The sequence below is a fragment of the Mustelus asterias genome, unplaced genomic scaffold, assembly GCF_964213995.1.
Source record: "Mustelus asterias unplaced genomic scaffold, sMusAst1.hap1.1 HAP1_SCAFFOLD_130, whole genome shotgun sequence".
Lineage (NCBI taxonomy): Eukaryota > Metazoa > Chordata > Chondrichthyes > Carcharhiniformes > Triakidae > Mustelus > Mustelus asterias.
In genome coordinates this window covers 1,026,964-1,037,939 of record NW_027590164.1, presented here as the reverse complement: position 1 = coordinate 1,037,939, position 10,976 = coordinate 1,026,964, and the positions used below count along the sequence as shown (strand labels likewise).

At 47.1% G+C, this 10,976-nt stretch overlaps 1 protein-coding gene across 2 annotated transcripts; it reads left to right on the top strand.

Annotated features, from left to right (window-relative positions):
• Positions 1 to 653: 653 nt before the first annotated feature.
• Positions 654 to 10,228, top strand: LOC144484889 (uncharacterized). Of its 2 annotated transcripts, none has more exons than XM_078203256.1 (3): positions 654 to 666; positions 4,881 to 4,985; positions 7,415 to 10,228. In XM_078203256.1, exon 3 carries the CDS (start codon positions 7,498 to 7,500, stop codon positions 8,314 to 8,316), a length of 819 nt encoding a protein of 272 aa, XP_078059382.1. In that variant the 5' UTR covers positions 654 to 666; positions 4,881 to 4,985; positions 7,415 to 7,497; the 3' UTR covers positions 8,317 to 10,228. The 2 variants fall into 2 exon arrangements, with proteins under 2 accessions (XP_078059382.1, XP_078059380.1); XM_078203254.1 differs by lacking the exon at positions 654 to 666 and adding an exon at positions 4,101 to 4,173.
• Positions 10,229 to 10,976: the final 748 nt, after the last annotated feature.

The following is a 10,976-nucleotide window of genomic DNA, read 5'->3' as shown; positions in this document are numbered from 1 at the left end:
TGTGGGAAGGCTTTCACGGAGTCATCCAGCCTCCGGAGACACCGCCGCATTCACACAGGGGAGAGGCCGTTCTCCTGCTCCATTTGTGGCAAAAGATTTGCTCAGATTTCCTCCTGCAATCAACACCAACACATTCACTCTGATAAGAGACCTTTTCAATGCTCAGAATGCAATAAGACCTTTAAAAGAAGTGATGAGCTGCTGAAACACAAACGCATTCACACTGGGGAGAGGCCGTTCCTGTGCTCTGTGTGTGGAAAGGGATTCGCTCAGTCGTCTGGCCTGCTGAGACACCAACGCATTCACACCGGGGAGAAGCCGTTCACCTGCTCTGTGTGTGGGAAGGGATTCACTGATTCATCCTATATGCTGAAACACCAGCGAGCTCACACTGCGACAGAACCGTTCACCTGCTCCCTGTGTGGGAAGGGATTCACTGATCCATCCCGCCTGCAGAGACACCAGCGAGTTCACACTGGGGCAAAATCTTTCAACTGCTCCATGTGTGGGAAGGGATTTAATCAGTATTACAGCCTGCTGAAACATAGACGACTTCATGTGTGACCGGCAACGTTGGATTCTGTTGTTTCCGCACCCTGAGATAAACAATAACAATTGGATGAATAGGGGAGGCAGCGGCACAGTGGAATTATCACTGGACTCAGGGTAAGGCTCTGGGGACCCAGGTTCAAATCCCACCACAGGCAATGGTGAAATTTGTATTCAATTAAAATCTTCAATTAAAAGTCTAATGACAAACCTCAACCTTTAATCAATTGTCGTAAAAACCCATTTGATTCAGTAACGTCCTTTGGAAAAGGAAACCTGCCGTCCTTACTTGGTCTGGCCTACATGTGACTCCAGACCCACAGCAATGTGGTTGACTCTCAAATGCCCTCTGAAATGGAGGGCAATTCGGGATGGGAAAGAAATGCTGGCCCAGCCAGTGACGCCTACATTCCGTAAAAATGAACTTAAAAAAGTTCCTCAGTATCTCAGTAACCTCCTCCAGCCCCACAACACTCTGTGTAAACACAAGTTGTTGATGATTATGCCCTGAGATAGATAATGTGAACCCGATTCCCATCATCCGCCAACTCGGCAACTTCTTCACAAAAAGTAAAGCACATGGGATTGGGGCTGTTGTACTGAGATGGGTAGAAAACTGATTGGCAGACAAGAAACAAAGAGTAGGATTAAACGGGTCTTTTTCCAACTGGCAGGCAGTGACTATTTGGGTAACGCAGGATCAGTGCTGGGGCCTCGGTTACTCACCTGCCATGGGTCTTGTTTTTTTTCCCTTGTTTATTATACATCATTTTTAAATTGTTGCTTCCTAAGAATCTAATTTAAAACCATGGATAAACTCAAACCACTTTTGGAAAATCTGTGACTCTCTGATCAAGAATCTTACTGACCACTGCACACCATTCTAGTCACCGTATTATTAAAAAATATCCAGGCACTGGAGAGGGCGCAGAGAAGATTTTAATGATGAGATTTTAATGTAGAAGGCAGCTCACCACCACCTTCTCAAGGGCAATCAGGGATTAGCCATAAATGCTGGCCAAGCCAGCAATGCCCACATCCCATAAATGAATTTCAAAATGTGTGTTTTTTTATCAGGAAAGGATTGACAGGCTAGTTCTTCTTTCTTGAGAAATGAAGGCTGAGGGGTAACCTGAGCAGAGGTCCTCAAATTTATAAAGGATTTAGATACAGAAATAGTGTTTCCTCTTGAGGGGAAAAGCAAAAAGTAAAGTTTATTTATTAGTCACAAGTAGGCTTAGATTAACACTGCAATGAAGTTACTGGGAAACTGGAGACAATCAATATGAAACAGTCACTAAGAAATCCAATAGGAAATCCAGGATAAATTTCTCTACACAAAGAGTGGCGAGAATATGGAAATCACAACTACAGGGAGTGAAATGAACAGTACAGATGCCTTTCAGGGGAATCTCAACAAGTACTTATGAATGATTTTATAGTTCATTCAGGATTAATTTCAAAAAGACTAAAAACAATAAAGTGACAGGAGATAATTTGCAGGGTGTGAGACTGTCTGTGAGTCCGTGTGTTGCTTTTCATTGGTGTCACAGAAACCTTCCTCTTTATTAGCAGACAATCTGGCCCCTGAATGATGTGACTTGTACAACTCAGAGATTCTCCATTCAGAATGACCATGTGCTGTGTAAAACCTGACATCTCCACAACCAGACGCCACTTCTCCTGGAACAACGTGAAGTGACTACAATTTTCGAGATTGATTTCTTTGCTCTCAATATTTTCTCAGTTCATAAATTCCATCCTTACCCTTGAACACACCGATGGTCTCCACTTTAAATACTTCCCTCAGTCTTACCAACATATAGCAATTGGATTGCTGCTATTACAGGAATCCATTCTGAAATTCTATAAATCTGACTGCCACCAAACACCAATCCATATCCCCATCTGAGTTCCAGATTTTAATGAGATTTCTCAAAACACAGGCAGCCTGGCAGCACAGTGGTCAGCATTGCTGCCTCACAGCGCCAGGAACCCGGGTTCAATTCATGCCTCAGCTGACTGTGTGGAGTCTGCACATTCTCCCTGTGTCTGTGTGGGTTTCCTCCGGGTGCTCTTGTTTCCTCTCACACTCCAAAACTATGCAGATTAGATAGATTGGCCATGTTAAATTGGCCCTTAGTGTCGGGGATAAGCAGGATAACTACATGGGTTACAGGGATAGGGCTGGGGGTGAGATCGTTGTCGGTATAGGCTCAGTGACCTCCTTCTGCACTGTAGGGATTCTATACCGTCTGTCCTATCATTACATTGGATCCAATACTGTGTTCACTAACACACTGCAGCCTGACTTATATTTGGAATAAACACTGTTTGTTACATCCAGAGTAAGTAAATCAAGCCAATCCATGACGAAGGGTCATCCAGACTCGAAATGTTGGCTAGAATCTCTCTGTAAGTCTCACAAACTCCCCACCCTTCAGGAGAACAGTGACCACGACACCACACAACCCTGCCACAGCAACCTCTGCAAGACATGCCGGATCATCAACACGGATGCCATCATCTCACGTGAGAACACCATCTACCAGGTACACGGTACATACACTTGCAACTCAGCCAACGTTGTCTGCCTGATACGTTGCAGGAAAGGATGTCCTGAGGCACGGTACATTGGGGAGACTATGCAGACGAGACGACCACGGATGAATGAACAGCGCTCGACAATCACCAGGCAAGAGTGTTCTCTTCCTGTTGGGGAACACTTCAACGGTCACAGGCATTCGGCCTCTGATCTTCGGGTAAGCGTTCTCCAAGGCGGCCTTCACGACACACAACAACGCAGAGTCGCTGAACAGAGACTGATAGCCAAGTTCCGCACACATGAGGACGGCCTCAACCGGGATCTTGGGTTCATGTCACACTATCTGTAACCCCCACAACTTGCCTGGACTTGCAAAATCTCACTTACTGTCCTGGCTGGAGACGATACACATCTCTTTGACCTGTGCTTAATGCTCCCTCCACTCACGTTGTCTGTACCTTTAAGACTTGATTACCTGTAAAGACTTGCATTCCAACCATTATTTTGTAAATTGGGTTTGTATCTTTATATGCCCTGTTTGTGAACAGAACTCCCACTCACCTGATGAAGGGGCAGCGCTCCGAAAGCTTATGGCTTGTGCTACCAAATAAACCTGTTGGACTTTAACCTGGTGTTGTGAGACTTCTTACTGGGCTTACCCCAGTCGAACGCCAGCATCTCCACATCATGGAATCTCTCTCCACAGTTGCTTGTCAGACCTGCTGAGGTTTTGCAGCATTTTCTGTTTTGAAGTCAGTGCTTTGCTGTGTTGTCTCTGTGCTCCATCCCCACTCTGATTGTATTGGAGCCTGTGTGTCTCATTGTTACACTGAGACTCTGTCACTGTTATTATTGGACAAGCAGCAAGTTACTGTCACAATGCCCGGCTGATTGACTGCAGCGCGGACCGATGGGAAAAGGAGGGGCGGGGTTGGAGGTCCGAGCGGGGAGGCTGGTCCTCCAACCAATAGGAGCGAATGAGGGCGGGGCCCGCTTTGACTGGAGCATGCGCAGTGTGGGTAATGGCGACGGAGAAGGGCTGTTTTTCCGGCTCGGAAATAAGTCAGAGGTGATTGACGGTACGTAGGGGGCGAGGGATCTCGCGGGTGGACGGAAACGCTGCGTAAGCAGGTTGTGTAAGCCGCGAACCTCGGTAAAGAGCTTCACGGACCCAGTTTGCACCGAGCGGTCCTGCAGCTCCTCAAGTTCGGGCCACGTTCACGGCCGCCATCTTTATTGGGGGCTGTATGCATGTGCAGCCGCCATCGTTTTAGGGGGCAAAGATGTCAATGAGTGGGAGGAGCTTGTTCCCCATTGTTCAGAATGGAGACAACTTGTCCATCAAACTGCATCAACCCTCTGAGTCCCAATGACTTATTGATGAGGCAGAGCGGTGGCAGAGAAGGAAAGAAAGGGAAATAGCTTTGACAAAGGGTCATCTGGACTCAACGTCAGCTCTTTTCTCTCCTTACAGATGCTGCCAGACCTGCAGAGATTTTCCAGCATTTCCTCTTTTGGAAAGGGAAATACATTCTGCTTTCCAGATCCCACAATATCATGGGATGTCTTTCCCATTGGCCCGAAGATCTGTGGGCTCAGTTCAGTCACATGAAGATCCATGGCAGAAACTCGCGACCCTGAGGAGACATCGTCGTCGAATCGAGGGACTGCTGACAATGACAAAGGGAAAAGTGCAGCAGGGAGCCTGAGTAGTTGTCCTGGACAACTTCTTATTGAATTTCATTTTTCGACTGACAGTGATGCCTTTTGTACATTTCATTTTCAGGTATTAGAAGAGGATTTGCAGACACAAATCTCAAATGAAACGTCACATCAAAAACTGACATTGTTACTCAACTCATCAGGACCTGGATGTAGTCATCATTTGAACGTAAGCATTGAGTTCCAAGTCATTACCCCTCATGGTGTAAAATTTCTTCCTCATATTGCCCTGTAGATTTTGCTCAAAATCTTAAATCTGTGCCCCTTAATTCTTTTGCAATCACAGAAATCCTCCAGTGCAGAAGGAGTACATTCGGCCCATTGAGTCTGCACCGACAACAATTCCACCCAGGCCCCATCCTTGCAACCCCACCTATTTACCCTGCTAATCCCTCTAACCTACGCATCCGGGGACACCAAGGGCCAATCAACTTAACCGACACATCTTTGGACTGTGGGAGGAAACCAGAGCACCCGGAGGAAACCCATGCAGACACAAGGAGAATGTGCAAACTCCACACAGACAGTGACCCAAGCCGGGAATCGAACCCCGGTCCCTGGAGCTGTGAAGCAGCAGTGCTAACCACTGTTAGTGGCACGGTGGCACAGTGGTTAGCACTATTACCTCGCAGCGCCAGGGACCCGGGTGCTCCGGTTTCCTCCCACAGTCTGAAAGACGTGCTGGTTAGGTGCATTGACCTGAACAGGTGCCGGAGTGTGGTGACTAGGGGAATTTAACTGTAACTTCACTGCATTGTTAATGTAAGCCTTACTTGTGAATAATAAATAAACTTCACTTTACTTGTACCACCGTGCCACCCAAATCAGCTGATAGGAACAGCTTTTCTTTAGCTACCTTCTCTTAGACCAATCATAAACTTGTACAGCTCTATCAGTCTCTTTTGCTCCAAGGACAATAACCCCAGTTTCTCCAGCCTAACATCGTAACTATAATCCCTCATCCCTGGAACCATTCTGGCAAATCTCCTCTGCACCCTGTCGAGGAGCCTCACATTCTCCATAATGTGTGGTGATCACTGCTTTGCACAGATCCAGATGTTCTGTGTTCCTGTCTGTGCAGTAGGAGGCCATTCGGCCCATCAAGTCTGCACTGACTCTCTGACAGAGCATCTTCCCCAGGCGCAACCCTCTGAACTGCACATATTTACCCCGCTAATCTGCCTAACCTGCAGATCTTGGGACATGGGGACAATTTTACCATGGCCACTCCACCTAACCTGAACATCTTTGGAAACTAAGGGTCAGTTTAGCATGGCCAATCCCCCTAACCTGCACATCTTTGGACTGTGGGATTAAACCAGAGCACCTGGAGGAAACCCAGGCAGACTTGGTGACAATGTGCAAATTCCGCACAGACTGCCACCCAAGGCCAGAATCGAACCCGGGTCCCTGGCACTGTAAGATAGCAATGCTAACCACAGTACCATGCTCACATTGTGTGGTGACATCATCCCCGCTCCCTGGGGATTTCCTCAACGAGGAGATTTTTCTCTGTCTGTTGGGAGATTCTGTTAAAGTTGTGGTTTAGTTGCGGGACTGTATTTGCAGCCCTTCCACCAGTGGGATCTTCCATTCCAGCTGATGGTGACCGCCCGAGGCAGTTTCCCAGCAGCACGGCCAGCGATCAATGCAAAATGCCCATGGGGGAGGGGCGAAAACCCCAGCTGTGCATGTATTCAATCCCTTTCTATCGCCGCCTATCTATTGTCTGTCTCTCACACTCCCACTCTCTCCCTCTCACACTCTCTCTCCCTCACACAAACATTATCACACACTCTCACACATACCTTCCCTCTCACATACACCTTCCCTCTCACATACACCTTCCCTCTCTCACACACATTCCCTCTCTCTCACACCTTCCCTCTCACACACACCTTCCCTCTCACACACACCTTCCCTCTCACACACACCTTCCCTCTCTCACACACATTCCCTCCCTCTCACACACACCTTCCCTCTCACACACACCTTCCCTCTCACACACACCTTCCCTCTCACACACACCTTCCCTCACACACACACCTTCCCTCTCGTTCACACACTCACCCCCTCTCACATACACACTCTCTCTCTCACACACACACACTCTCTCTCTCACACGCACTCTCCCCCTCTCTCATACGCACTCTCCTCCTCTCTCACACGCACTCTCCCCCTCTCTCACACGCACTCCCCCCCTCTCTCACACGCACTCCCCCCCTCTCTCACACGCACTCTCCCCCTCTCTCATACGCACACTCTCCCTCTCTCACACGCACTCTCCCCCTCTCTCACACGCACTCTCCCGCTCTCTCACATGCGCTCTCCCCCTCGCATGCGCACTCTCCCTCTCACACACCCGCTCTCCCTCAAACACAAACTCTCTCCCTCCCTCTTTGCTCCTCCCATAAAGGTGAACCAGTTGGGTTTTTATGACAATCCAGCAGTTTTCCATGGTCACCTTTTCCTCGTTCCGGCCCCACAAATGGCCAATCAACCTCAGATTGATTCATTCAGCTCACTTTCACAATCTGCCTTTGTGTTTTTGTGGGTTCTCTCTCACTCCCATTTTGCTGTTTTAAATCTATTTCACAGGATGTTAGAAGGAGAGGATTTGGAGTTGGGAAATTGAAACCAAACATCGCATCAGGATCCAAGACAGACAGATTTTATCGTAAATGGAATATCATCAGATTTTGAAGATGGAAGGAAAAAACACTGTTCACACTGGGGAGAAACCGTACACATGTTCTGTGTGTGGACGAGGCTTCAGTCGATCATCTGGCCTGTCAGAACATAAATGCCGTCGCAATGGGCAGAAACCATGGAAATGTGGGGACTGTGGGAAAGGGTTCGATTACCCATCCAAGTTGGAAATTCATCAACGAACTCACACTGGGGAGAGACCGTTCACCTGCTCCCAGTGTGGGAAGGGATTCACACACTCATACCACTTGCAGACACACCAACACATTCACACAGGTGAGATGCCGTTCACTTGCTCCCAGTGTGGGAAGGGATTTGCTCACTCCTCCAACCTGCTGAGACACCAGCGAGTTCACACTGGGGAGAGACCATTCCAATGTTCAGACTGCAAGAAGTGTTATAAAAGTTCTGGGGAACTGATATCCCATCAACGTGTTCACACTGATGAGAGACCCTTTAGGTGTTCTCACTGTGGGACTGGATTCAGACGATCATCTGACCTCACTGTACACCTACGAGTTCACACTGGTGAGAGACCTTTTAACTGCCCAGACTGTGGGAAGTGCTATAAAAGTTCTGGGGAACTACTGTCCCATCAACGTGTTCACACTGACGTGAGACCGTTCAGGTGCTCTCAGTGTGGGACTGGGTTCAGACGATCATCTGACCTTACTGTACACCTGCGAATTCACACTGGGGAGAAGCCATTCCCCTGCTCCGTGTGTGGAAAGGGATTCACTCAGTTATCCAACCTGCTAATGCACCAGCAAATTCACAAGAAATCTCAGTGATTGGATGTTGCTGTTCGTCACATCGTGGACTGAACCAGCTTCATTGAGGTCTGTTGCTACTGATGTTCATAAACTCCAACCCAGTTATAAGGTGTGAGGAGCTCATGGAGTTTCTTTGTCACTAAGATTGAGGTAATCGAATCAGCTGCCTCTGCTGCTTCCCTCCCTTCCTCTCGCTCACTGGATAAAACTCTCCAAATTTATTCATTCATGGGACATGGGAGTCGCTGGCTGGCCAGCATTTATTGCCCATCCCCCGTTGCCCTTGAGAAGGTGGTGGTGAGCTGCCTCTTGAATCGCTGCAGTTCATGTTCTATAGGTTGACCCACAATGCCGTTAGGGAGGGAATTCCAGGATTTTGACCCAGTGACTGTGAAGGAACGGCGATAAATCTCCAAGTCAGGATGGTGAGTGGCTTGGAGGGGAACTTGCATGTGTTTGTGTTACCATTTATCTGCTGCCCTTATCCTTCTAGATGGAAGTGGTCGTGTGTTTGGAAGGTGCTGTCTAAGGATCTTTGGTGAATTGTTGCAGTGCATCTTGTAGATAGTACACACTGCTGCTACAGAGCATCAGTGGTGGAGGGAGTGAATGTTTGTGGATGTGATGCCAACCAAGCAGGCTGCTTTGCCCTGGATGGTGTCAAGCTTCTTGAGTGTTGTTGGAGCTGCACCCATCCAGGCAAATGGGGAGTATTCCATCACACTCCTGACTTGTGCCTTGTGGGTAGGTTCTGGGGAGTCAGGAGGTGAGTTACTTGCCGCAGTATTCCAAGCTTCTGACCTGCTCTTGTAGCCACTGTGTTTATGTGGTGAGTCCAGTTGAGGTTTTGGTCAATGGTGACCCCCAGGATGTTGACAGTGGGGGATTCAGTGATGGTAACACCATTGGATGTCATGGGGCGGTGGTTACAGTGTCTCTTATTGGTGATGGCCATTGCCTGGCATTGCTCATTTTTTTAAACTGATGAAGTGTCAGAGTGGTAATTACAGCAGGAAACAGAGTGGCCGTGTGAATTTAAACTGAGAGTTTGATGTGTTAATGAGCCCAGCAAGACCTCAAACAGGTGCTTACCCAAAACAGTTTAGTAGGGGTGGGTACAGAAGAGAAATAGATCTGAATGGGCGCTTAGTGATCAAAATATAATAGATGCATGCTGTGCCACAAAGTTATGAGTAAAGTATGATTAAAGTGAATTTACTTTCCTTTTATATTATCGATGTTAAAATAAAGAGATGATGTTTATCAATTCTGGGAGAGATTAGTTGTGAGGAAATTGGGTGCGAATAGAGAGATGAAAGGAAAGAACAGAGTTAATGGGAAACTGAAACCTATGAAGGGAGTTGTTTCAGGTCTCGGTCAACAGCAGTAATAGTTGGTTAACTCCCAGAAAGCAGTGTGAAGGAGGCCGGATTGGAAAAGACAACTGCTGGTTAACCTCAGAAGCAACACCAACAGGAGTAAAGGCACTGAGTGGTTAAAATAAAAAGTTACTGGATTTTTATAGATCTTAAAATCTAACGGCGTTGCTGGACAGATTGGTGAAGGTAGTTAAATTGAGATTGTTTGGAACTGTTTAAAGTATTGATGCTGTGTGAAGCCATTGTATTATTTTAAGTGTAATTCTATTTCATTTTGTGTTTTTTTTCCCCCTATTTCTTAATTAATATTTAGATTGCTATAAAACCATCATAAGAAGTTGGGACATTTCCAGATTTCACAACCTCTCCTCATACAATACACATTGTAAACTCAGATTTGTTGTTGTGTATTTGGGATATTGTTGTGTGTGGCATGGTCACGTGATCACTCTGTGACATCATCGGGTCTCTGCAGGCTGCCAGTAGTTGGGGAATTGAAGCCTGTCGAATGCACACCTAAAAATAAACCAGCCTCAATGCTGTTTTTATTCAATCTTGTGTGGACCTCTTGAATTGTCCCGATCTCTACATCCCCTCCAACCATAGACAGCACAACATTGAGCATAAACCGTGCCCTTAACATTAAATAAACTCCAGCTCAGTTATAGGAGTTAATATTCGAGATAAAAGTCAAATAAATCAGCTTTGTATTCAACAAAGTGTATCAAGTCTTTTTAAATATCTCTATCACAAATTATTTCCTTTTAAAGGGACCTCCATCCTCACCTCCAACAAGTGTGAGGAACGCATGGCATATAAGGCAGCACAGTATTTAGCACTACTCCCTCAGTGCCAGGGACCCAGCTTTGATTCTGGCCTTGTGTGACCATGTGGAGGTTGCACGTTCTCCCTGTGTTTGCGTGGGTTTCCTCCGGGTTCTTGAGTTTCCTCCCACACTCCGAAGATGTGCAGGTTAGGTGAATTAGCCATGCTAAATTGCATCCAAGTGTCCAAAGATGTGTAGTTTGGGTGGATTAGCCATGGTAAATATGTGGGGTTACAGGGATGGCGTGGAGGGGAAGGCTTGGGTGGGATGCTTTTTCAGAGTCAGTGCAGACTCGATGGGCCAAAAGGCCTCTTTCTGCACTGTGCAGATTCGATGGTTCCTTGTGACTAAGATTGAGCCAATCCAATCAGCTGCCTTTGCTGCTTCCTTCCCTTCCACAGACCACCGGACCAAAGTGTCTGTGAAGTTCCTCCTTGTCTGAGCTCTATCTTTCTCCAGTTTTTCTCCTATCT